At 52.2% G+C, this 26,608-nt stretch overlaps 1 protein-coding gene across 2 annotated transcripts; it reads right to left on the bottom strand.

Moving 5' to 3' along the window:
- Positions 1-1,159: 1,159 nt before the first annotated feature.
- TYRO3 (TYRO3 protein tyrosine kinase) lies at positions 1,160-17,531 on the bottom strand. 2 transcript variants are annotated; one of them, XM_055316767.1, is made up of 19 exons: positions 17,352-17,531; positions 15,467-15,566; positions 15,052-15,152; positions 14,125-14,295; positions 12,559-12,645; positions 11,641-11,756; positions 10,394-10,571; positions 9,568-9,713; positions 8,850-8,994; positions 8,335-8,464; positions 8,151-8,251; positions 7,788-7,883; positions 7,383-7,463; positions 6,861-6,953; positions 6,316-6,437; positions 5,806-5,915; positions 5,461-5,620; positions 5,097-5,233; positions 1,160-2,639 (listed from the first exon to the last, which is right to left on the bottom strand). In XM_055316767.1, exons 1-19 carry the CDS (start codon positions 17,476-17,478, stop codon positions 2,249-2,251), a joined length of 2,592 nt encoding a protein of 863 aa, XP_055172742.1. In that variant the 5' UTR covers positions 17,479-17,531; the 3' UTR covers positions 1,160-2,248. The 2 variants fall into 2 exon arrangements, with proteins under 2 accessions (XP_055172742.1, XP_055172741.1); XM_055316766.1 differs by having other exon boundaries at positions 15,383-15,566; positions 17,352-17,530.
- Positions 17,532-26,608: the final 9,077 nt, after the last annotated feature.

Raw genomic sequence — 26,608 nt, 5'->3', positions numbered from 1 at the left:
AGATAATCATTACCTGCAGTTAAAGCTAATCATAGCAAGAAACATTCTGAAAGCCACTTCCGAGGAAGTGAACTCTGGTCTTACGATCCACGTGGGAACCAGAATCTGTAATACCAGCAACAGGTTTTTCAGGATATTTGCTTTCAGAAGCACCCGCCCCATTCCATTGCCCTCAGCCAGCAGGGCAATACCTATGTCCCTCCCTGTGTTCCCACACCCCTCCACAGAGAGGAGCCAGGTTCTCATGACTCCTGCTAGATGTTCCCATGAACTTGCTCTCAAAGCTTCTAAACTAAAATTTTCAGGTGGAAATACTTGGAAGCAAACTTCAGGTTTCGTTTCTTTTCTTTCTTCTTTCTTTCTTTTCTTTCTTTCTTTCTTTCTTTCTTTCTTTCTTTCTTTCTTTCTTTCTTTCTTTCTTCCTTCCTTCCTTCCTTCCTTCCTTCCTTCCTTCCTTCCTTCCTTCCTTCCAGATTTTATTTATTTGAGAAAGAGAGAAAGAGGAAGAGGTAGTGGGAGAGGCAGACTCTCTACTGTGGAAGGAGCCCAATGCAGGGCTTAATTCCAAGGATGCTGGGATCAAGACCTGACAGAAGGCAGACCAGACGCTTAACTGGCGCCCCAAGCTCTTATTTCTAATGCTTAAGAGGCCCACCATTCTCTTTGCCATTTCTTCCCAGAGCTCCCTGTTGGCTCCCAGCAATGGTGTAAAGGTGAGAACAAAGTCTTCACACCCAATGATAGAAGGAAAATGTGATAGAGGAGTAAAAGACAGCCAAAGCAGTCTTTGTCCTTATTCCAAAGAACTTTTTAAAAACATTTACATTTTCAAAAGGTCAAGAGCACTTATCTGTCGGTGGTAGGAATATAGGTACTTGGTACTTTAAAAAATGATTCCCTACATTTTCCTAATTGTACAATGGCTATGTATTTATCTTTAATGTGATAACATTCTTTGGGGTCTGCTCTAATTACAAAAGCATTTTGTGCTCAATGCAGAACACTTGGAAGGCACGAAGGAAAAACAAGTCCTCTTAACTCACATCATGTAAAGTTAACAGCTGTTAACATTTTGGCATATGTCTTTCCAGATTTTTCTCTATGCAGAGATGCTTCATTTTCGTGATCTGGAAAAAAGTAAACAGTTAAGAGACAAAGCCTTTGGTCTTTAGTTCTCAATTTTATTTCTGTTTTTAAACAGCTTCTAACAGCTTGGAAATATCCCTAACAGCAGGGGCCTGCCCCATGCAATCCCGGGGGGCTCCCCTAGCCAGGGCTGGGGTCCGGACTCCAGGAACTCCCCCTCATCCACGCCAGCCATCAGGCCTATTTTCTCTCTGTCTCTGGAGACTTGGGACAGAAGAGGGTCTCCAGTGAGAGGGAAAATTGGGACTAAGCTGCGTGGAAAGATTGAGCTCAGACACAGCTGCCTTTGTTAGTGTTAGGATATTTTGGGATTTGGTAGCATGCTCAGACAGACTGTGGGAGGGCGTAAAGAGGGGCTCCTGGACTCCTCTCTGGCCTCACGTGTTCCTGGGCAGGGCCTACAGTACCCCTTCCTCTTGCCAGGCTGGGTGCACTGCCTTTAGAGGCTGGGCAAATGGTAGCCTGCAGAAATTCAGCATGCCTTGCTGTGACCTGGTCAGCTGCACTTGACTCCTGGCCTAGGCGCAGTGGGCCTTCAGGAAGCGGACAACCGTTCAGACCAGACAGTGCCCCACTGCCTTATACCACAGCACTTGGGACCTGACTGTATCAACCCCTTACCAACCCTCACCAAAAGGGGAATAATACAAGGGCATCTCTTTGTGAGGAGGAGCAAACCTGGGCACTTAAACCCCAAGCATGGGCAGGGTTAGGCCCCCCGAGTCAGAGGCACCTCAATGCATGCACTAAAGCCGCAGGGGCAGCTCAGCCAGAGAGTAGGGGCCCACAGGGCTGGTTCTACCCTCCCCCAACTCCTCTCCACACCCATGGTAACCATGGAAACATAACCACCCCCTCCAGCCAGCTGCCTGGGTTTAAACAACCAGGCCTGGCCCACCTCCACCCAGCCCAAGCCTGAACTGATGCCAGGCAGGCCAGAGTGGCCACAGGAAGAACTGGGATTGGGCCATTTGGTCAGTCCAGGCTTCCAGTGCAGCTTGGGAGGACTACCACAGGAGCCTCCACACCGTGCTGCCTGGGCTGGGGTCAGACAGGGCTTTGTCAGCCAGCAGCATGGCCCCAGACGCCCTCTGCCTGTGGGCTAACAGCTACTGTGGGGCAGTAGCCCTTGCTGCAGCAGCAGCAGCCTCTGGGCCTCACCGACAGGGCTTTCTGGCTGCTGCTCCTCCTGCCTGGGCCGCTCCGCTAGCCCCCCAGGGCTGAGGATGTACCGATAGTCACTGGGGGTGGCCCCCACTGCCCCCCCACCATTGCCATCCCCAGCCCCGCTGCTGGCCTGGTCCCCGCCAGGCAGCTCCAGGTGGCCTCCCTCAGCAGGCTCCTCAGCTCTCTCCAGGTTGATGTACAAGGGGTCCTGGCTGGTGGACAGCACAGACAGGTGGCCCAGGATGCTCTCCAGCTCCATCCGTAGGCATGTAAAGCTCGGGCGCTGCTTGGGGTCGGCACTCCAGCACTGGTACATGAGCTCATACCTGGGCAGAGAGAAAGGTGAGGGGAGGTCTCAGTGAAGAGCCAGAAGGGGAAGCTGAGGATTTTGAAAGAACCAGGATTCTGGGGCGCCTGGGTGGCTCAGCGGTTGAGTGTCTGCCTTCAGCTCCGGGTGTGATCCCAGGATCTGGGATCGAGTCCCACATTGGGCTCCTTGCGGGAAGCCTACTTCTCCCTCTGCCTGTGTCTCTGCCTATCTCTCTCTCTCTCACTCTCTGTCACTCATTAATAAATTAAAAAATCTAAGAAAGAAAGAAAGAACCAGGATTTTGAACACTTTTCTTTAACACACCCATATATAGGATTTACTACGTATCAGGCACTCTTCTAAGTGTTTTACATATATTTATTTCTCACAGCAACCCTATGAAAGAAATGATGCCTATTTTATCGATGTGGAAACTGAGGCCCAGAGAGGTTAAGAACCTTGACTAATTCACCAAGGTATAAAATCATAAGTAAATAAAATTAAAAAAAAAAGAAAGAAAGAAAGAAAGTGATGGTGGAGCTGGCTCTTCAGAGTCCTTCCTGGGCTGTGTTGGGTACTAGGAGTGTTTTTGTCTTGAGGAACACAGCAGGAGTCAGTGTTATTTAAATAGAAGCATTTGAACAGCCGCCCTTTGTCCTAAATCCTCACCCACTCAGGCCCGACTTAAATCTTCATTGTTCATAGACACCTTTGAATCTAGAAAAGCTTCCAGCCCTCTCCCCCCAGGAAGGAACACCTTTTATATACACTTTCAGGAGCCTTACAGGTTCCCTGAGGTCTTATCCCAGTTCCCTGGGAATGCCTCAGGCTTCTCAGGCTTAAGGAAAAAAAAAAAAAAAAACTAATGTAAAGGGGTTGAGACCAGATGCAATCAGAGCAAATGCCTGACTCTAATGTGCCCATAACAGAAGACCCAAACACTCTCCCACACACTAGCCCCTTCTGACAGGCGCCCCTAGTGATGGGAGGAATGGTGCCAGACATCGAAGTCCGAGGCCATGGATATGTGGCCAGGCTGGGATACATTGTCAAGGCTGTGCTAGGAGCCACCTGGCGCCTGTCCACCAGGCGGCCTGGTAGGAGGCCAGCGCTCGCCCTATTGACAACACTAACTCTGGCCTGGGAGGAAACTAAGCCGGGGCCTGGTCCCACTGCCCAGCAGAGCCTCTGCAGCTCCAGATGCCCAGGCAGGCTACAGTGATAGGGTGGCCTGAGCTCCTGCCCCTGCCATGTCCTGAGCTGTGCTGCATGAGTAGGAGGGGTAGGGCCTGGCTCTGGCACTCAGATTTCCCTCTCACCCACGGTCCAGGTTCAGGGCCCTTCAAACCCACTGCCCTAGAGAAAGAGGACCCCACCACGCAGGCCGGGCCTTCCTCTGTCTGTCCATGTTCTTGGACCTCTGGTGGTTCAACCCCACAGCAAGAAGTAGGGAGTAGATTCCTTCCCTCCTTCCCTGGATCACTGTGGACTCCTTTCCCCTGGTACTAGTGAAGAGGTCCTCCAGGGCCCCAGGGAAACTCTGGCTTGCACAGGGTGGGAGACCACACTAGAAGAGACAAATTACATTTGGCGGCGGCATCCAGAGGCACATCTTATAAAATCACAGGGCTCTAGGTTCACATCCCAACTCATCTACTTAATAGTTGTGTGACCTTGGCCATGTTACTTAACCTCTTTAATCTCAGTTCCTCATCTACAAAATGGCGATAATGATAGTCTTTTCCTTACAGGGTTTGAGAGGGATTACCTGAAAGAAAGCCTGTAAAGTACCCAGCTAATGCTAGTAACACAGTCTTCCAGTCTTCCAGTCACGAGGGGTTCACTGACACTCCCCTGTGCAGGGGGGATATCCACCCTACCCCACTCCCAAAGGCTCCAGGCATGCACAAAGGAAAGAAAGCAGTTCCCCCTCCCCGGGATGTTAGATCTTCCCACTCCCTCAAGAGGAGGCCACCATCTACCTGCAGCGATGCCCCCTCCCTGTCTAGGGAGGAATGCGATGGAGCAGCAGTTTTTGTTTTTGTTTTTTTTTGCCCGGATGCAGCCCTCTCTGAGGGGGAGGGAGGATCTAGGCCTAGGAGGTTTTCTTAGACTAGCTGGGGACTGAGAAGGAGCAGGGGTGGGGAGGAGGCACCATTGCTCAACCTGTACCTTCTGCCCTCAGGGTTCCCGGTTCTCCCTGGAAGCTGGAGAAAATGGAGTGTAAGAAAAGGTGGAACAAGAAATACTGGATGAGAAAGTGGTAGAGAAAGCAAACAGGGAGGTGGCAAGATGGAGAGGCAGTTTGGGGTGGAGGCTGGCCTTCCCTCTAAATACAAGGACATTTCCACCAAGAAACACAAGGTCCAGTTGAGGTTCTGAGCTCCCACTGGACCCGCAGCTGTGGTGGCAGCCAGCACCCGAAGCCCCAGATTCCTCTCTCCTCCCCGGATCCCCTTCCCGGGGCACTCACACGTCTTCTATACACTCTGGAGGCTGTTTCAGGCGGTTCCCGCCGATGAGGTAGTTGTAAATCTCAGCGTTCTCAATGCCAGCATATGGCGTCTGCCCACGAGTCATGATCTCCCACATGGTCACCCCAAAGGCCCACTGGGACAGACGCAAGGTGGAAGGGGAGACGTCATTAGGTTTTCCTGAGCTGGGCAGAACCCTAACACAAGCACCAGGCACATCTTAGGGCCCAGAGGTCTCATGAGGGGGCAGCCAAAAACCAAAGAAGAGACCTGGCAAGATCCCTGAGGATCCTAAAGGGCCTCCCATGCATTAGGCTACGGTGCTTGCGTTCCCACCAAGCCTCCCTGTGCCACCCTGCTCACCACGTCACTGTGCACGGTATACAGGTTGTCAGCCAGGCTCTCCAGGGCTAGCCACTTGACAGGCAACTTGGAGGCACAGCCCTGGCGGTAGTAGTCCCCACTATAGATCTTCCGGGAGAGCCCAAAGTCAGCTACACACACTGTCATGTCTTCTGCCAGCCTGTGAGGGGTGGTGAGGGATGGAGTCAGCCTTCCCCCATGCTGGCAGCCTTACGAAAACCAAGGCGTCTTTGCTCCCCAGCTGTCCCCACGCATAGCACATGCTATCCCTGATGAGAGCTGACCATTAGCTAGTCCGACTGTCACCACCTACTCCATCCCACCCAAGTCCTCCAGAATTCATACATGCAATTCCGAGCAGCCAGGTCTCGGTGGATAAAGTTCCGGGAGCTCAGGTACTCCATGCCACAGGCAATGTCCACCATGAACCGGACCAGGGTCTGCAGGGGCAGGTCCTGGGGGGCAGACAGGGCAAGCTCAGGCTGGATCTGCCCACCCAGGCAGGGCCGGATGGATGGGGTTCCCTGGCCAGAAAGCCTGAAGACTGTGCTTGGAATTACTGAAAGGAGGGGGACAAAGGGGCTTCTCAAGGTTAAGAGGCTTTGGCAGATCTGAGAGAGTGTCAAGACACTCCTAGTGTGGGGATCCAAAGGTCTCTTCTTCCAGAATGGGCCCTTGCCCACACTAAAATTCCCAGCAGGGCTTTGGGAGGGTGAAGGAAGCCTTCTGACATAAAAAAGGGTCAAACCCAGCCTGCCTCTTAACCAGCTTAATGATCCCTGCCCACCAAGCCAACCTCTCTCCCAGGGTCTCTGTCCCTTTCCAACTCCTGGCCATTACACCCCAGGCACTCACAAAGGGGTTCTCTCCAATCCGGGAGGCAAGGAGGAAGGCATGCAGGTCTCCATGCTTCATGAAGGGCAAGATGACCATGGGGATGGGGAGGCGGCCTTTGGCCCTGCTACGGAGGCTCACCCCTGGGAACAAGGGAGAGTCAGGAGCAAGGCACATAACAGTCAAGAGACTGCTTGGGTGTCTGCACCAGTCCCCAACCTGCTAGGTCCTAACTCTAGCCCTGGCTCTGCTACCTCTTTTCCTGGAAGTTCACAATGGGCTGGTGATACTTAAGATTTGGCTGCCCCCAGATCTCTGTAGCATCTACTTGTCCCCTCCTCTGCTCACACGAGCAGTCTTCAAGTATAGACTCTTGGTACAGAGCCTGCACACTATGCACCTTACCTGGAGTCAGACCAGATTTCAGCCAGGACCCTCCTTGCTCTGTGGCTCTCTGCTTACTCTCCAGTTAAGTCCAAACTTCTCTCCTACAGGCTCCCCTCCCACCTTGGGGGAGCACAATTTCAGCCCTATTGTCTATCTCCCTCCTCTAGGAAGGGGCTCACCAACAAGCTTGGCCACATGTGGGTGGTCAAATTCCTTCATGCAAGCTGCTTCCCTGAGAAACTCTTCAATGTCGCTTGAAGCAATGATGTCAGCTGGAAGAAAAGGAGGGAGAGAGGGAATAAGGGAGATGTGCCCCCAATTCTAACCCAAGACTCCAAGGCCTTGTCCTTCCTGGACTGTCAGGAAACACTCTGGCCACAGAAGAAACCCCCATGGAGTGGGACTATCCAACAATTTCTCCACTTGCTAATGGTCTTCCCTTTGGTTTGGAAAGACCAGCGTCTCCAGCAACCAAAGCTTTAATCACCCGGAGTGAGCCCCAATCACTGCTCATGGCTGGGAGCAAAGGCTAGGGTGCAAACGTGTGTGGGCTTATGCTTTTGACTTATTCACATGGCACATGTGGCATCCTAGTTAGTGCTGGCTAATTCTTCTTGGAAAGTCCAAGGGCCCAGGAGAGCCTGCTTCCAGATCAGTCACCCCTTCCACTCCTCACCCCATGTCTACTATTTTCCACTCACCTTTCAGCATCTTGACGGCCACTTTCACAAAGGAGCCATCCTCCTGCTTCAGCTGGGCCTCCCGCACTGAACCAAACTCTCCTAGGAACCGATTAAAATGATGGTGAGGCCCTTTACCCTACCGCCCCCACCCCCTTTTCTCCAAGATGACCCTCCACAGGGACCTAAATCACTACACTCTGGGGCCACTGCAGGAGGCTCCCTTATCTGCAGCCAAAGGAAATACACTGGGAGTGCTCCCCAGCTTTCCTCCTCCCCAGCCATCATTCCCCTCAAACATCCCACATCCAGGAGTCTACAGGCACTTCCTGTCTATAGGAGCTTCCCCAAACCCACACCCCTGAAGTGACAGGAGCAATCAAAGACAAACTCCACTCCTGCCAATCCCCATGCAGCCCCACATACCTTTGCCCAACATCCGGCCCAGGGTGAACTGCTGTTCGGGGATGAGCACATCCTCCAATTTGTCCTTGAGTTCATCGCTGATGCCCAAGCTGTCCACTGTGGTGAGAAGAGTGTTGAGAAAGAAGAGGGGCCTGTCTACTGACTCGCACCCCAGGCTCCACCCTCAGGGCAGACATGAGCTTAGTTTGGCTCTCCCACAGCTAGGACGGCAACCTCCACAATGATAGGTCTGTGCCTTTTCTACTACTGTGTGCTCAGGACTCATCAATGTTTGGACACACTGGTCAAATTAATGAGCTAGCAAAAAGAATACAGACAGGGGTATGAAGACAGTCCATTTTTCCTACAATTCCTCACACTCACATGTGGCCTCGATGCGCTCAGGCCTCTCCCGATTGAAGGAGCGGGCTGCCCGGAAGTGAACGGCCGGCTCCCCCCGGGCCATGACACTGTCAAAGGCTTGCCTAAGGAGAAACCCAGGACTTGGAGTCAGCTCCAACATGTTCAGTCACCACTTGCCTCTCCCTCCATGTCCTTACCCCCTTACCCAAACCGTGTCTCCTTCCGCCTCTTTCGAAGCAAGATGAGGGCCAAGGCAGCAGCTGTCACCAGGGCTGTCAGGACACCCAGGACTACAGGCACCCAGGATGTGCGGCTGTGGGGAGGGCCTTGCTGGCCTATGGGAGATAGGGGCAGTGGCATGAGCTAGGCTGACATCAAGGAGTCCCTTTAGAAATTTCCAATGGCAGCCATCTGGCCTGGTCAAGAGGTTCTTCAAGTCAATAAAGGTCCCGAGTGGAAAGAAGCTCCAAAGGAAGTTCCAAGAGTTCCTACCCTGTCAGAGATAGTCCCTGGCTGTTGGAACCTACAACTTGACCAGGGATTTCAATGCTGGTTCTGGGGCAGGGGGTGGAGAATGCCATATAGTTCAAATACCAACCCTGGCTTCAACTGCTGAGTCTTTGGGTCTATTAGGAGCAAAGGTGCTGCCAAGCTCCTTCCATCAATCTAGATTGTCCTTGAAAGCCTTGATCCCCTGTTCCCTTCCCCTACAGGCCTCACCTGCATGGTCATGAGAAGAGACCACCAGTGGCTGACTCCAGGGCCCACAGCCAACTGCATTGGAGATGCACACACGCACAGTCAGGTCCTTTTGAGGATCCCAGCCTGTCAAGTTGGCCCTGGTCCCATCCACCGTCAGCTCACCCTGCAGCCAGGAAAAGCCCCCATCTCACATTGAGACTGAGGAAAAGGTCTCCAAGTAGGACCTGAATGCAGCAAAAGGTCTAACTAGGAGGCAAGGGACACTGTGGGTTCAGGAACCTCAAGATCACAACCTGCTGGGAGTCATCACATTCCTGTTCCAGCCTGCAGAGGCCTCCCCGGAACACAAACAGGGCTCAGTGCAGCGAGTGGAGGGGGGATGGGAGGAAACTAGGCTGGGAATAAGACAGCCTTATCGGTGCCCTCCCTCCCCCAGTTTGCGCCCTCCTCCAGTTTGTGCAGGAATGTGCTTCCTGCTTTACAAACAAAGTGGCCATCAGATGCAATCCAAACAGGAGACACAACCCAATAAGGAGAGAAGCCTGCAGGGGAAGATGGGAAAAGTGGACTCTCTGGGGTGGTGGGAGGCCCAGCCCACCAAGGACAGCCTTTCTGAATCTCTGAAGATCTTAGGAAAAAAAAAAAAAAAAAAAAAAAAGGTCTTAGAGTCAGGAGAGCTGACTCTAGTACACCTGGAGGGTACAGACTTATCTCCCCTTATGTGGGTGCCCCTTACCTGGGTTCCGTTGTCTTGAACCCAGGACAGTTTGTAGGGTCCCAGGGGGCCTTCCAAAGGTCCCTCTGGAATCACTTCTTCCCACTCCAGGATGAGGCCTGAGTCTGTGCGGATGGCATGGAGGTTCTGGGGAGCGATGGCTGGGGCTGTACCCGAAGACAGAAGGCCACTAAGAGCCCTGCCCTTCCCACTCTCACTATCCCATACTAGCCTTTAAAACCAGCTCCCAAAACCTACACAGCTCAGAGAGCTACAGGTGTGGGTTAGAGCTTGCCAGTGAGTTCTGACTGCTCTCACCTATAGTCCTCTGGAGGAGGGTGAGCAATGGTAGGACCCATAGCACCTTGCTAGGGCTGCTCTTGGTTACTGCCTCAGCAGTGTCCTTCACCACTTCCCCCTCATTAGCCCCACCAGCATTTTTGCAATTGCTAAGAGAACTCCAAGTTCCTGCCACAGGATCTTTGCACTTGCTGTGCCCTCTTCTGCAGTGATCTCCCCTCCACCCAATGTGGCCCATTCCTTCATTCAGACCTCAATCTCTTTATGGGGGTATGCCTGGACCACCCCGGGGGCACTCTTCAACACCAAATTATCTAATCTTTTCTAATTTGCATACCTACTCCACCCTCTAGAACTAAAGCTGCCTCAGAGGTGGCTGGATTCATCTAGTTCATAGGTATGCAGCAGAAACTCTGTTTGCTGAATGAGACAGGAACCTCCCTTTCCAGTAGCCTCTCTTTCAAGCAACTTCATTCAGAACTGGAGGCAGCATGGCCTCTTCCCTACTCAGGCCCTGCCCAGCCACTCTGCTCTGTAAGCCCCTTACCTAGACCCTTTGTCCGAAAGGGTACCCAGTCAGCATATGGAGAAGGCCCCAAGGCGTTGGCACAGCGCACCCTGAGGCTGTAGTTGGTGGCAGGTGCCAGGTCCCGGAGCAGGCAGGTAAAAGGTGGCACGGGGACCACAACAGCCAGGACCTCCCAGCCTCCTGGCGCTTGTGTCACCTACAGAAGGGCAGTAAAGTAATGATGGAGAGGAGGGAGACGGAAGATAGGATAGGCATGGGCAGGAGCAGGGGGCCAAGAAGGGGGGGTGGATCTTGACTTAATGCCTCCTCTAAGCCTATCAGCAAGAACTTGCAACCCACTCCCTCCCTCCGCCTTCCACTCCAATAACACACCAGCTTCCACACCTCCATGCCATTGCAAATGCTGTTCCCTTGCTTGGAATCACCAGTTCTTCCTAGCAAAGTCCAGCTCATCTTTTAAGACTCAGTGTAAATACCACTTCTTCTGTCAGAGATTTTCCCAACTACTCCAGAAAACTCATACCTTTTTGTGCTTGGTAGAATAGTTACCATTTACTGTAACTACACACCAGTGCAAAGTCTCAGTTTCTCAAGGGGTGGGACGTGTCCTCAGGAGCTAGATGGGCATAGGCATATCCCCTGGTCTCTACGGATTCCTTGCCCAGGGGTAAGGGGTACACCCAAAGGAAGGCCAGAGTGGGGCCCTCTAAATGGTACAGCTCAGAGAAGGGGCCTCTCCTGCCTGGGGGAACTGCCCAGAGCAGTTTCAAAGGTGCTCATTAATACCTTTGAGTAAACACATGAAAATAAATAAGGCTGCATTGCCTTTTGTTTTTGATATTACCTTACCCAGGTTTTCCCCTCGCTGGGACTTAGAACCCCTTCCAACCCCCTTGTTCTCTTTGGCATGCATGAGTCAGGGGGTGCGGCGCAAGGGTACAAGGGATCAGCTAAATCAAAGGTTTGGGGTTTTGCCGACATGAGAAAAACTCTTCCAGGCATCCCAAATCTGTTCTAGTGATCTGCTTTCCAACCTGAAGAATGTACGGGTTGAACCAATTTGCCAAGTCACTTGGTTGCCAGAGCACCCTATGATGAGAGGCTGCGGGCTGGGCTGTTCCCGATAAGGGAGCAACACGTGAAGAGAGCTGGTGACCAAGCCCCACAGACAAGCACAGGTAAATGTGATACCGCTGTGAACAAAGTGCCACCGAGGCAGCTGCAGAACGAACACGGCCAGGATAGCCTGTCCTTCCTCTCCCTACCTGGACAGTACAGGATTGGAGCAGGGCCCGGCCATCAGCACCTGGCATCCAGGCCACACTAGCGTTGCTGCTGGAGAGCTTTGTCACTGTAATGTTGAAGGGGGCTGCAGGCAGTGCTGTGGACAGGGAGTAGGAGTCAGTGCCCTGGGAGGATAGGAGGACGCAGAACGCATGGGAGTCAAGCCTTGAGTCCCTCCCTAGGGTTCAGGCTTCCCCCCATCCTGACAATGGCCACTCAGCCCTCCCAGGACCACAGTAATATATGAGCAAGAAACCAGTAGGGGATGGTTGCCCATACCAGGGAGTGTGGGCTGCAGAGAGAGGTCGCCTCTCTCTGAATCAGGGGTTCTGTCTGACTGAGGAATGGGATAAGATAGTGGGTGTGGTGGGGGGACAGAACCTTGGCCTCAGGAGATACAAATGAGAGGCAGTCTCTCCGGCCACAACCCATTCCTCCACACACTGGCTCTCTCCCTCCCCGTGTGCATGCCAGCCCTTTGGATCTCCACTATCATCCTGCCAGGCTGTATTCCCCAGCTCCATTCCCTCCTCAGGGACTGGCAGAAGCAATGTTGGGCATGAGCCTTGACCATCTCCTGCTGGCTCCCTCTCCCTCTCGCTCTCGCGCACTCTCTCTCTCTCTCTACTCCCTCCCTCTCTTCCTCCCTCCTAAGGACTTTGCTTCGTGATGGGAAATCTGCTGTGACGTCAGGTTTCTATTCTCATCTCAGCCATGGCAGGGTCTCAGGTGCTCTCACTAGGGATGGAGCTCTGCCAATTAACCCTTTATCTCTCAGGTCCCAGCAGGGCTGCAGGAAGCTGGAGCACCCAATGATTTTAACTTCACCCACTGCTGGACAGTGGGCTGAAAGCCCCCCAGCCTCACTCACCCTCCCTCCCCCCTGCCAGTCTTCCTACCTTGAAGGCGAACAGTGGCTGGGCGAGAAGAGGCCAGGCCTTTAAGGTTGTGAGCTTCACAGGAGAACTCGGTGCTCTGGGTCACCCCTGACGCCAGAAAACCTCAGTCAGCACCCCCCAAGCAGCAATTCCCATTCAGTCTGGGACCCCGGGAAGGGGGTTATGTAGGCTCTGGCTTTGAAGATCCTAGAAGTCTCTCCAGCCAGAGGAAGGGGCTAGACAGTGGGTATGTTGGACCGAACAGAGACTTTGGAATCTAATGAGCCTGGCTATAAACCCCAGTGCTGGCGCTCTGCCCTCTCATCTCCCAGACTGGGAGCATTGGGAGAAGTGAATGATATAACACACATAGAGTGCAGGGCACACAGTGAGCACTTGAGAAATGCTGTACTACTCCCCCTGCCTCAATTCCACCTCCCACAGATAGCACAAAGCTGCTTCCCTCCGCTGTTCACTCCTCTATTGTACATTCCCGAGCCCTTCTGTTTGCTCTACGCTGCATCATTGTATTTGCAGATTCTCTGCCTTGCAATAGTTCTCAGCTCCTTAAACATGTGTCTTGTCTCCCCAATTACACTAATTCCTTGGGGGTTGGACTGACGGCTTCTATTTTTTTTGTTTCCCTCGTTCCCCCGTGGTGCCTAGCACAGTGTGGTGTGTGGAGTAGGAGGTCAGTGAGTGCTTATTATCAGGCTGGCTGCCGGAGGGTCTCAACCACGCACATCTGGAGAGAACTGAACCAAACCTTCCCTCTAATCAGCTCCAACCCAGCACTTCCTGAACAGACCATCTCTTTTCAAGATTTATATTGTTGGGGAACTTGGCACGTCAGAACCTATCCCTCCCCCCTTCCAGTACGTGAGACCAAGCTTCAGTCTCCCAACTTTTTTGGTCAGGTCAAACCTCGACCAGGAACATTAGCTTTATTTCACAGATAAGTGAGCCTCACAAGCCTCAGTATGTGCCTAAGGATCTTGGAGTCCAGGTGGGTGTGCAGGCGTTGCTGCTTTGGGTCTAACTGTGCGGAGGTATGGATAAATATAGTCATTTGAGAAAATGTCTAGAAATTTCTGGAAAGGCCCATTAGGAGAGGAGGCTCTTGTTTCTTTGTGCTGCACACCACCGCCCTCCCCGCTTTCTTTCTCCCTGCCATTCCCCACTCTGCAGCCCTAGACTCTTGTCTTCTAGGCAAGTCTGCCAGACACTCCTCCTAGCTCTGCGTGGGCTGGTTCCTGGCTCCTTCCCTTGGGAGGGGTGGGGGAAATGGGTGCCCCTGGTTTCACACGACTCATCTCCCAGGGCCAGCTGTGCACGAGGCCTGGACTACTGTGAAGGATGGAAGGAGGCTCTGGAGGCCTCAAGCACACCTAGCAGGATCACTACGAATCAGTCCACCTGGACAGCCTGGTACACCTGACTAATGAGCTTAGTAATGGTGCAGCTCACCTAGCCAGGCACCGGGGTGTGCTCTGGCCACCACCAATAGCATCCTTGGGCAATGTGCATAGATTTGCACTCTGCCAGCCTCACCACCCCTACTCAAAGCCCCCTCCTGAGGCTCCTCACCTGTTACATTTAAAACAGAAGGAGAGGGAGCGGGTCCCCCAACCTTTGTGCCTCCTCTCCACCACACAATGGTAACAGGTTCAGGGGGACCCACGGCCTCACAAGACAGTTGGAAAGGGGCATTGGGTGGCACTGCCAGATCTTTTGGCTCCACAGTGAAAAATGGCACACCTGGGGAGAAAGGGAGGTGGGGAATGAGCCTTGCCACCTCTGTTTCCAACTACCCAAACCACAAGTTTGCTACCATTTGCAGCCCTCCGTGCAGAGGTCCTAAAGCCCTTATGATTGAGTCAACTGCAGAAAAGGCATCTAGCTTGAGGGGGAAGCTTCTCTTCTTTGGGCACCTTAGGAATATCCTTTATGCTGTCCCCTTGGGCATAGTAGATTCTCTCTTCCCAGACTTGTTCTGACAGCCCTTCTCAGAGCAGGGGAGGAGGGAGACGGTGGGGAGCTGGGGGGAGGGTTACAAAGGGAGGGGGAGTGGGCGGAAGCTTTAGCAGAGTTCTGCTGGCAAGCCCCAGATCCCCGTTCAGGGCCCTTTGTTACTTTCTTAGTCACTTTGTTTTCCTGGGCTGAACAGCTCTGAGCTCCCGCAGCTGCGGATCCTTCCTCCCCTCCCCCATCCCTCCCCCTCCTGGCCTGGCCACTTGGCAGGACTGGGTCCAGCCCCAGATGGGTGCTTGAGGTTTGCTGCTCAAACAACTGGAATGGACTGCACCATGGGTTCTGGGTTCTTATTGTCCCCTTGGCTGTGAAATACCCAGACTCCAATGAGTAAGGTCTCCCGATGTCTGGGGTAGGCCTGGAGCCTGGTGCAATCAGGGCCCAGAGGGCAATGGGGCAGCCCAGCTTCCACTGAGCTTTTTCTCACTAGCAGACAGCACCTGCTCCAGGCCAACATGCCCACCTGTATCTCTGCTTCCTCACCTTCTACTGTGAGCCATACTGGTTGGGAGGTCTCCGTTTCACCCCCATCCTCCACCTGGCACCAGTACCGGCCTGCATCAGAGCGCTCCACTGACTTCAGGCTGTAGAAACAGGATACCAGGCTCGCCTCCCAGGGTTGGCAGGGGGGGGCGCTGTGCTGGGCCGACTCAGTGGGTTCAGCCTACCCCCACTTCTGGAAGTTTCCATAGGTTGCCAAATAAAAAAACCCAGACTTCTGGGCATCCGCATTGCCCCCAGCTCCCGAGCCCCAAGGAGAAAGCACAACGTGCCCCCAGGCTGGCATGCCACACCCTCCCCCCTGGCCCTGCACCTGAGGAAGCCAATCCAGTGCTGCTCACTGACTGGGATGTACACCTGATCCACACTCTGGACCACAGCCCCGTCCTTCACCCACTGTATCTCAGGCTCCTCCATTCCCTCCACACTGCAGTTGAGCTTCACCGGCTGCCCCTGAGACACAGTCAGCTTCACTGGGGCTCCCATGAGCTTCAGGCCTGAGAGGTGGGAAGGAGAAGGTGTCAGCCTGCTTGACAGGGACCCTGCCTCTGGAAATATCCCCCCTCCTCTTCCAGAACCTAGTGTCTGGCTCACAGAGCTTATTCTCAACTAATGGTCAAGAAAGCAGAGGTTAGACGTGGGAGGGAGAGAAGGTGGCCGGGGCCTTGGCTGGGGGATGAAAAAAGACAAGCTATCCAGGCACCATTTCTGCCACTGCCAAGCTTCCCCCAGCTCTATGAAAGTGCCCTCTTCCCCATGCCTCCCGACTGGGTGATGTGAAGTTCAAGCCCAACCATCAAAAGGAAGGCAGGCCAAGCTAAAAAGATGGGGCCCTCTCATCCATCTCAAGGCAGGTACTGCCTTGAGAATGACTGCTGCACGCATGGAGTGCAACAGGCGGCCAGCTCCCTGCCTCTCTAGGTGTCCGGCCAGACTTCAAGCTGCTGCTGGCACCCCCTTGCACCCCACCCTGGCAAATGAAACGAGGCTGAGAAAGAGAAGGAGGGGGTGCTCCCCTGAAGTGGAGAACATATGGCTGCAGAACCACGTCAGATCAAACACATGGCAGCCTTCCTGGCAGCCACCCGCTCTATTAATACCTGAATGTGTGCAGGGGCGGGTGCTAGGGAGGTAGGAGGTAGAAAAGAGGAGAGGGGCCCTGAACAGAAGCCCAAGACCCCTGAGCTACTGTCACACCAGCAGGAGCCACCTTGCAGAACACTATCCTCTGCATGGACACGCACACGCACACACACACACACGCGCACACACACACACACACACACACACACACCTCCTAGTCTCCTGGCATATTTTTAAGCAGAGGGGCAGGTGAACTATCCAAATAGTTGAATCCAGTCCTGCTTCTCCCTGCCCTTTGCTGTGTGACTCTAGGCAAATTCCTGGGCTCTCTCTGATCCTGAGATACACACCTTTCAGCTTGTAAATACTTGTCACTCTTTTCCTTCCCTAAGAATCCCATATCGCAGGGAGTACAGTCTCCAAACAAGGTGCCAGCTCTGTGGCTGCTGCTTTTAGCCTGTGTCACAGGGCCAGTCACAGGGCACAGAGGGATAACCTCACACCCCATACACACCCAACAGTCCCAGAGGGTTGTAGTGTGAACTTGGAGACGCAGGGTGCTGCGAGGAGCACTCCTACAATGGGCAAATGCCTCAGGGGCCATGTGGGAACACAAGGCTGACCCCCACAAAGACCAGCGACCTCGCTCCAACCCATCCTCTCCAACGTTCTCCGTTTCAGGAAGCTCTGAGTGGGTACAGGAACTAGAGTCTGTCCAGATGTTTTCTGTGACTGGGCACCCTCACAGCCCTTGTACCTAAATGGTGTAGGTATGCCTCTTGGTGCTCAGTCCAGCCCCTGTGGTTTCCGAGCGGGACTTTCTGTGTAGGGCGGGCTGAAAGGGGTCCCCAGGACTGCGAGGGGAGAGCAAACAACTAGATACGTCGAGGCGGGAAAATCCAGTCCGGAACAGCCCCCTCTGACCACTCAGCCCACGGCCCCACTCCTTTCCCTTCCACCCCGCCAGAAGAGCCCCGGACGCGAGAAAGTTGGGGGTGGGGCCCCTGCCGGAGGACCCGCAGCGGACGCGGCGCGGCGCCCCCTCCCCCAGCCCCCAGCCTCGGCCTTGCAGCGTGGGTCCCCCCACCCGAGTCTCCGGGCCCAGGCCCGGGGCTCGCTCCGCTGCGGCCCCTGGGCGCCCACCCGGCCGCGCCCCTCCGCAGCCCCCCGGGTTCCGCCGCCTGCCGACCAACCCCTACCTGCGGCCGCGGGCTCCGCGAGCAGCACAGCGGCCAGACCCGCCAGCAGCAGCAGCAGCGGCGGCGGCGGCGGCGGCGGCGGCAGCGGTGGGAGCCCCGGCCGCCCCATGCTCCGCCTCAGCGCCATCGGCGGCGACGCCGCACCATGCCGGGCCCGGCCCGCGAGCGACCAGGGAGGAGGGAGGAGGGAGGAGGGAGGAGGGAGAAGGGAGGAGGGCCGGAGGAGGAGGAGGGCCGGAGGAGGAGGGCCGCCGGAGGGGCGGGGGCCGGCCCGGGGGCGGTGCTGGGGCCCGCGCCTCCGAGACCCGCGCCCGCTGCGAGCCGCGGCGGCGGCCGTCAACTGCGCGCGGTCCCCGGGGCCGCCCCTGGGCCACCGCGCTCCTTCCACGGCCGTCGCCGCCGTCGCCGCCGCCGCTGATTCATGTTCTCCGAGCCGCCGCCTCCTCCCCAGCCCGCCCGCCCGCCCGCAAGCCTGAGCTCGTACCGCCCCCCCGCGGAGCCTCGGGCCGCGCGCTCCGAGCGCCTACCCCGCCGCCGGCCCGGCCGGCCCCTGCCCGCGGGCCTCCCCCCAGCGCCGCGGCACCCCCGCGGGCTTCCTCCGGGCCCGAGGATCGGCCGGGGCCCGGGGCCGCACCCAGCCACGCCCCTCCATCCCCGAAACACACTCCAGCATCCTTTCAAACCCAGCACTCCAGATCCTGCCGTCCAACCTCGCTAGAGCCTCTACCGCACCCCAACTTTTGTCCGGGGTGTGATGCCACAATCCCGTCCCCCGTCTCAGGACAGAAAGCATCTCAATCCCCTAAATTCCCCACCAATCAGGGCCCCCGAAATCGTGACTCAAGGCTCCCCACACAGGACCTACTAACACCCCTTCCTGCCTCTTTCTTGAGCCTTTCCCTGAAATTTCCCATATTCGTGCTCCATTTCCCACCCAAGATCTCCAGGATCTTGGGGCTTGGTCTCGAGTGTTCCAAGATCTTTTTGCTAATCCTCAGGTTTTATATCTGACATCCCCACTGATAGGCCAAAGCCCCGTTGCCCATATCTTTTGGGGCTGTCATTCTTACTAGCTGCTTCCTCTGCTTCTACCCTCCCTGCCCCCATCCCCTAGGACATGGTGTGAAAGTTGGCTGTGTCCTCACAGTATCCAATAAAACATTTAGCTATTATTAGTAGACCACCTTGCACACAGTAGGCATTCCATAAATAAACAGACAGATGCCTGTTAAATTAATGAATAATTGCCTCAGAGCTTGGCCTGCCCCACAATCAGTAATCATGAGGGTGGCTGTGCCCAAAGACATCCTGTCAGGCAGATGCAGAGCTGGTTCCAAACGCAGGCTACCAAGCGTTCTCCCTGGGCCTTTGCTGCTACCTGTCCCCTGGAGCCCACTCCAGAGGGCCCTTCCTAGAAGTCCTGCATAGGGAAGAGGAACAGGCTACTCAGCCCCCTGTTTCCTGAAGCCTCACTGGATCTTTCCAGGGGTTCTCCCGAGCAGCAGGGGCCTGCCTCTTCCTCCACTTGGCCCCATCAGTGCTTGCTTATTAATTATACTAATGATAATAACAACAGCAGTGCTGGCGGCACCCTCAGACCCAGCTCCGGGCGCCCTCAGGTGGTAACACAGGGAGAGACTCCAAAAGGACTGTCAGACTTGGAAGGCAGGGACCTGAGGTCTCCGCTTAGCTGGGCGCTCTGCCAGTTTTCTTGGGTACTGTGGGTGGGCTCTAGGACCCTTTTTTAAAGGAAAAGATTTGCTCTGTTCCAGAAGCCACAGCTTCTAAGTTTGGGCTGAGTCGGATCGGGGCAGGCAGACAACAGTCGGGCTGAAGCCAGGTTCGCCAGGGCAGCGCTACTGCGGCAACATGGCTGCTGCAGCTCTGCACTCCTGGAGGCCTCTCCCACACCTCTCCTCTCTCCAGGGGACTTCAAGTTTCCAGTGAAAAAAAGCCTCCTATGACTCTAGTCGATGTTGGAAAGACCTCTCCTAGAGGATGTTGAACCCGAAGCCCAAACCCAAACTTCCACTTCTTTTTCTTCCCTCATTTCCTGAACTCTGACAGGGAATCCCAGCCCAAGGACCACCTTTGCCACCAGTCAAGATGGGCTTCTTGGACATGTCATGGATTCCACTGCATTCTGCACTCAGAGCCTAGACGAACTTCCTATTTCAGGGCAGGCACATCACTTTTGCCCTGGGGCAGCACACTTTCCTGGAGAGGCCAAGAGCTCAGAGTCTCTGCTTTCTATATTCCTGCTTTTTTTTTCTTTTAAGATTTTATTTATTTACTCATGAGAGACACACAGAGAGAGAGAGAGAGAGAGAGACAGGGAGAGAGGGAGAGACACAGCAGAGGGAGAAGCAGGCTCCATGCAGGAAGCCTGATGTGGGACTCGATCCTGGGTCTCCAGGATCACACCCTGGGCTGAAGGCGGCACTAAACCGCTGAGCCACCCAGGCTGCCCTATATCCCTGCTTTTGAACCCTTCCCAATTCTTAGTATTTCTATTTGCAGGGTGGGGAGGGACTATGGGGTCCTGGTCTGTTGACTTTCTAGCGCCCACATTGAGTGCTTTCCTTCCTGAGCCCTAGCAACCCATTCTTACCTCTCTCTCTCACGCGCTCTCTCTCTCTCTCTCTCTCAGCATGGTATAGGAACGTGCTTTAAGGGTATGTGAGCAGGTGTGATTTTGTGGAAGAAGCATGTAGGTGGGTGAGAGGGTGTGCATTGTGATGTATGAGGGAGGGTGTGCATTTGTGCAAACTCTAAATGTGACTGACACTTTGTGGGTGGATGGGGAGAAAGTGCGTGTGTGTGTGTGTGTGTGTGTGTGTGTGTGACTGAAGGAGGTTGGCTGGCTGTGCAAATACATGCCTGCAAAGCCTCCCTTCCTTTTATAAACACAGTGCTTCGAAGGAAACTAATCAAATCAACAGGAAATGTATTTGACATAATGCAGAAGCAGCTGTCCCAGGAGTTCCTGTCCTCAGAACAGAACCAGAACCAGCTATGATCTACCCCAGGGGAGTAAGAAGAGACCAGAGGGGAGAGGAAGGGCCAGCAGCAACCCGTTTTATGGATGGAGATGGGTTGGGCCTTGGCATCTCCCTACTTGGGTGAATTATGTGCCTATTCTATCCAGGACTGCCCAAGGAGGCCAGTGTAAGAGAGAAAATACAAACCTGGAAATAAAAACCATCTGTCCAGGGATGCCTGGGTGACACAGGTGGTTGAGCGTTGGACTCTTTTTATTATTATTATTATTCATGAGAGACACACAGAGAGGCAGAGACACAAGCAGAGGGAGAAGCAGGCTCCCTGCGGGGAGCCATGGGGAATACATCCCAGGACCCCAAGATCCCCGTTGGACTCTTAATTTTAGGCTTGAGCCATGATCTCAGGGTCTTGAGATCAAGCCCCTAGGTGGGCTTGTGCTGGGCTGGGCCTGGAGCCTGCTTGAGAGTCTCTGTCTCTGCCCCTCCATCCCCTCTTTTTTTTTTAAAAAAAAAAAAAAAAAAGATTTTATTTATTTATTCATGAGAGACACAGAGAGAGGCAGAGACACAGGCAGAGGGAGAGGCAGGCTCCATGGAGGGAGCCCGATGTGATACTTGATCCCGCGACCCTTGGGTCACACTCTGACCCAGAGGCAAACACACCCAGGCATCCCAGACCCTCCCTCTCTTTAAAATAAGCATACAGGGCAGCCCAGGTGGCTCAGTGGTTTAGTGCCGCCTTCAGACTAGGGTATAATCCTGGAGACCTGGGATGGAGTCCCACGTCGGGCTCCCTGAATGGAGCCTGCTTCTCCCTCTACCTGTGTCTCTGCCTCTGTCTCTCTCTCTCTCTGTGTGTCTCTCATGCATGAATAAATAAAGTCTTTAAAAAAACAAACAGATACAACCCATCTGCCCATAGTAGCAGAATCCTTTTTTTTTTTAAAGATTTATTTATTTATGATAGACACAGAGAGAGAGAGAGGCAGAGACACAACACAGGAGGAGGGAGAAGCAGGCTCCATGTCGGGAGCCCAACGTGGGACTCGATCCCGGGACTCCAGGATCCTGCCCTGGGCCAAAGGCAGGCAAACTGCTGAGCCACCCAGGGATTCCCCAGTAGCAGAATCCCTTGATGGCAAATTCCATTAGTCTCAGGAAGCAGCTGTTTCAGCTTCTTCAGAGTTAGGACCCTCTCCTCCGGTCCTCCCCACTCTCAGGGAAGGGGCTGTATGGACTGAGAAGGGACAAGGTGAGCCATGGGGATCAAGGTAGCCTTGCTGCCCTATGATCAGGGATCCATTCTTTCTGAGCTATTGGTTAAAGAAGTGAGTTGGGAAATGCCACTCGCAGAATGGGCGGGCCACGGACTGCACTCCCCATCACCTTAGAGAAGCCAGGGAGTCCACTCCTTTGGGCCTTGGAGGAAAGCTGCCTGCAGGTGTGATGCCAGGGGCACTGGGGATGGCTGCTGCGCCTGCCAAACATCCCTTGCCTGAAATTCCTGAGTCAGAAACAGTGCCACACCTTGCCCATGCGAAGATGAAGCAGAAATGCAAATACCTAGGAGAGATAGAACTGTGATGTATAGTCACAGAGGGACTTTCAAATGGTCAGACTTCTCCCCCAAAAGCAACTTAGGAGGCAGGAAGACAGCAATAAATTTGGGGTTTCTGAAATGACAGATGGGTCCAAGCATGTGGAAGAAAAAATGTGTCTCCTTCAAAATTTTACCTAGGGATGGATGGCCCTGAAAGGAAGAGGTCCATGTGTGAGTGAGGGCCCTCATTAGCTGAACAAAGGAAATACCTGTGTGAGTGTGAGGATATTTGAATGCCCTATATCTAGCTGTCTGTTTCTCTTTTTGATCCTCTTTAAATATAGCCTGGCAAGTGATACTTTACTGGTTCTATTTTTTTTTTTTTTAAGTGGGCTCTATGCTGGGTGTGGAGCCCAATGCAGAGCTTGAACTCATGACCCTCATGACCTGGGCTGAGATCAAGAGTTGGATGCTGGAAAAAAAAAAAAAAAAAAAAAGAGTTGGATGCTGGGACGCCCAGGTGGCTCAGTGGTTGTGCATCTGCCTCCAGCCCACGGCGTGATCCTGGAGACCCCGATCAAGTCCCACATCATGCTTCCTGCATGGAGCCTGCTTCTCCCTCTGCCTGTGTCTCTGCCTCTCTGTGTGGTGTGTGTGTGTGTGTGTGTGTGTCTCATGAATAAGTAAATAAAATCTTAAAAAAAAAAGAATTGGGTGCTTAATCAATTTAGCCCCTAAAAAACTTTTATTTTATTCTTTTAAGATTCTATTTAGGGATCCCTGGGTGGCGCAGCAGTTTGGCGCCTGCCTTTGGCCCAGGGCGTGATCCTGGAGACCCGGGATCGAATCCCACATCGGGCTCCCGGTGCATGGAGCCTGCTTCTCCCTCTGCCTGTGTCTCTGCCTCTCTCTCTCTCTCTCTGTGACTATCATAAATAAATAAAAATTAAAAAAAATATATGGACTTTCGTTAGTAATGAGGTGTCAATATTGGTTCATTAATTCTTTTTTTTGAAAAGACTTATTTATTTATTTGAGAGAGAGGGAGCATATGTAGGAGCAGTGGGAGGGGCAGAAGAAAACGGAGAGAATCTCAGATTCCTCTTGAACTAGGAGCCTAAGGTGGAGCTTGATCCAAAATCAAGAGTCAGATGCTTAACCAAGTGAGCCACTCAAGTGTCCTGGTTCATTAATTCTAATAAATGTACTGTATTAATGTTAGATATTAAAAACAGGGGAAACTGGGACTCTTGGCTGGCTCAGTAGTTCGAGCATGTGATTTTTTTTTAAATTTTTTTTAAAATTTATTTATGATAGTCACACAGAGAGAGAGAGAGAGAGAGGCAGAGACACAGGCAGAGGGAGAAGCAGGACCCATGCACCGGGAGCCCGATGTGGGATTCGATCCCGGGTCTCCAGGATCGCGCCCTGGGCCAAAGGCAGGTGCCAAACCGCTGCGCCACCCAGGGATCCCTGAGCATGTGATTCTTGATCTCCATCTCAGGGTCCTGAGCTCAAGCCCCACATCAGGCATAGATCTTACTTTAAAAAATGGGTGAAGGGTACCTGGGTGGCTCAGTCAGTTAAGTGTCTGCCTTCCACTCAGGTCATGATCTCAGGGTCCTGGGATCAAGTCCTGCATCCGGCTCTCTGCTCAGTGGAGAGTCTACTTCTCCCTCTTACTCTCCCCTGTTGCTCTCCCTCAATCCTTCTCTCAAATAAATAAATAAAATCTTTTAAAAAAATGGGATGGGGGTGCCTGGCTGGCTCAGTCAGAAGAGTATTGACTCTTGATCTCAGAGTTATGGGTTCGAGCCCTACTTTGGATGTAGAGATTACTGAAATAGACTTTAAAAAAATGGAGGGTGGGCAGCCCGGGTGGCTCAGCGGTTTAGTGCCACCTTCAGCCCAGGGTGCGATCGTGGAGACCTGGGATCGAGTCCCATGTCAGGCTCCCTGCATGGAGCCTACTTCTCCCTCTGCTTGTGTCTCTGCCTCTCTCTCTCTCTCCTCTCTGTGTGTGTCTTTCATGAACAAATAAATAAAATAAAACATAAAAATAAAAAATAAAATAAAAAAATGGAGGGTGCCTGGCTGATTCAGTCAGTGGAGTGTTGACTCTTGATTTTGGGGTTGTGGGTTCAAGCCCCATTTTGGATGTAGAGAAAGATTACTTAAAAGTAAAATCTTTGGGGTTCCTAGGTGGCTCGGTCAGTTGAGCCTCTTACTCCTGATTTTTGCTCAAGTCATGATCTCAGGATTATGGGATTAAGCCCTATGTCAGGCTCCGCTGTGGGACTGCAGCCTGTTTAGGATTCTTTTCTCCTTCTTCTTCAACCCCTCCTTTCCCCCCACTCTCTCTCAAAATAAATAGATTAAAAAAAATCTTTTTAAGAAGTGAGGAAACTATGTTAGGGTAAATGGAAACTCTTTATAATTTTTCTGTAAATTTAAAACTATTCTAGGGGCTCCTGGCTGGCTTAGTCAGTGGAGCATGTGACTCTTGATCTTGAGGTCATGAATTTGAGCTCCACATTGGGGGCTGGAGATTACATTAACAAATAAATAAATAAAGGGGTACCTGGGTAGTTCAGTTGGTTAAGCCTCTGCCTTAGACTCAGGTCATGATCACAGAGTTCTTAAACCCACATTGGGCTCCCAGTAAAGAAGGGATTCTGCTTCTATCTTTCCCTTGCCTCTCCCCCTGGTTCATGCTCTCTCTCTCTCAAATAAATAAATAAAATCTTAAAAAAATAGATAAATGAAATCTTAAAAGTATTCTAAAATAAAGTTTATTTTTCAAAAAAATATCTTCATATTGAATAATTTTTTTAAAAAATCCTTATTATCATATAAAACCCAGTTTGTGTTTAGTTTTCCCCAATAGTCTCAAAAAACATCTTCTTACATTAGGCTTGTTTGAATCAGGATCCAAACAAGGATAATATATATATTTATTTATTTTTTGGATCTTTTTTTTAAAGCTCACATATTTAACTGATAGTCTCTTATGTATTTATAAATCTATGAAAGGTCCCCCTTCTATCCTGGACAGGAAATTTAGATAATAAACTTGGTTATTTGTAGAATTTTCCACAACTGGGGTTTGGTTCATTGTATCCTTGTGTTATCATTTAACATGTTCTTCTATCACCCATATTTCCTGTAGATTAGTAGCTAGATCTAAATCCTTCACTAGATTCAAGTTCAATTTTTTTGGCCTGAAGGCTTCTTGGGAGATGTTTTGTACTCCCAAATGCATCAAATCAGAAGCAAAATATGTCCAGTGGTCTCACTTTTAGCTGACCCCTTGATGTTCATAAGTTGTCAACCTGATCCATCATATGTAAGAGCCTCATCGACCTTTCACTTAATAGTTTTATCAATCATTGATGATCATTGCCTGGAGCGATGATTTTATTAGCGGTTGCAAACAATGATTTTCTACTATCATTCTTCCAGCATTTCTAGCTCTAGTTCCCTTTCCTCACTCCCCATAATTTCTGACCAGCTCCAGTACTATTTTGGATCCTAAGGATGGCTAAAGCCTAGTAGCTGAAATTTACTGCTGCAGTTGTGACCAGGAGAACTAAAGAAAGATTGTATAGAATTCCTGGGAGCTTTTACAAATGCAAATTTTTGGATCCTGTCCAAGACTTACTGAATCCTAAAGTCTTTTTTTTTTTTTTGAATCCTAAAGTCTTGAGGGTGAGGCCCAGTAATTTGTTTTAACAGGCCCTCAAAAAAAAAAAAAAAACAAAACAAAACAACAACAACAACAAAAAAAACAAGCCCTCAAGGTGATTCTGATGCCTGCTAAAATTCAAGAACCAATGGACTAACACTGGCTGCCCTAAGATAGCCTTCAGTCAAGCAATGATTTATTAAAGTCCTAAATTCATAGCAACATCCTGGTTGCTGAGCACTACTGATGCATAAAAGAAGGCCTGGTGCCCCCAAGGAACTCACAGTCTATTCAAGAGAACAGCACATAGTCTTGTGAAAATGTGACCAGTGATAGCTGATAATTGGCAGTGCATTCCCAATGAGCCACACAAGTGGTAAAGTGGAAGAGTTCAAGGAAAGCTCAGTGAATAGGCCTGGCTGACAGAGGGTTGTGTGTGTGTGTGTGTGTGTGTGTGTTTAATATTTTATTTATTCATGAGAGACACTGAGAGAGAGGCAAAGACAGGCAGAGGGAGAAGCAGAGTTCTTGCAGGGAGCCTGATGCGGGACTCAATTCCTAGACCTTAAGATCACCACTTGAGCCAAAGGCAAATGCTCAACCACTGAGCCACCCAGGTGCCCCCTGGCAAAGGTTTTAGAGTACACTCCAGCTAGGACTTAAAGGAAAAGAAAGACTCTGTGGGTAGGAGGAGGGAGAGAAAAAAGGAAGGATTTCCAAGAAAAGACATTTTCATGAGCAAAGGCAACCAGGCTGTTTTCTTCTCTCTTCTCACTAATACCATTCCTACAGTGTTTCTCGCCTTTCCTTTTACATGCTTATCTTCTTGCTCACCCACAAATCCAGTGGGGCGGTCATCTTGGGTACTGCCCATGGGTTTAGGATGTGATCATCCGGACTGGTGAGCGCAGAGGGGCGTCTGAAGTACAGTTTGCCTCTGTCACGGGTGTCGTACGTGCAGAAGAGCCTGTGCCTGCTGTACATCCGAGGGATGAGTGTTTTAAGTGTCAGCACAGAGCTTACGTGGTGG

Source organism: Nyctereutes procyonoides, unplaced genomic scaffold, assembly GCF_905146905.1.
Source record: "Nyctereutes procyonoides isolate TBG_1078 unplaced genomic scaffold, NYPRO_anot_genome, whole genome shotgun sequence".
Lineage (NCBI taxonomy): Eukaryota > Metazoa > Chordata > Mammalia > Carnivora > Canidae > Nyctereutes > Nyctereutes procyonoides.
The sequence above is the reverse complement of the archived record's forward strand: the minus strand, read 5'-3'. Positions and strand labels throughout refer to the sequence as shown.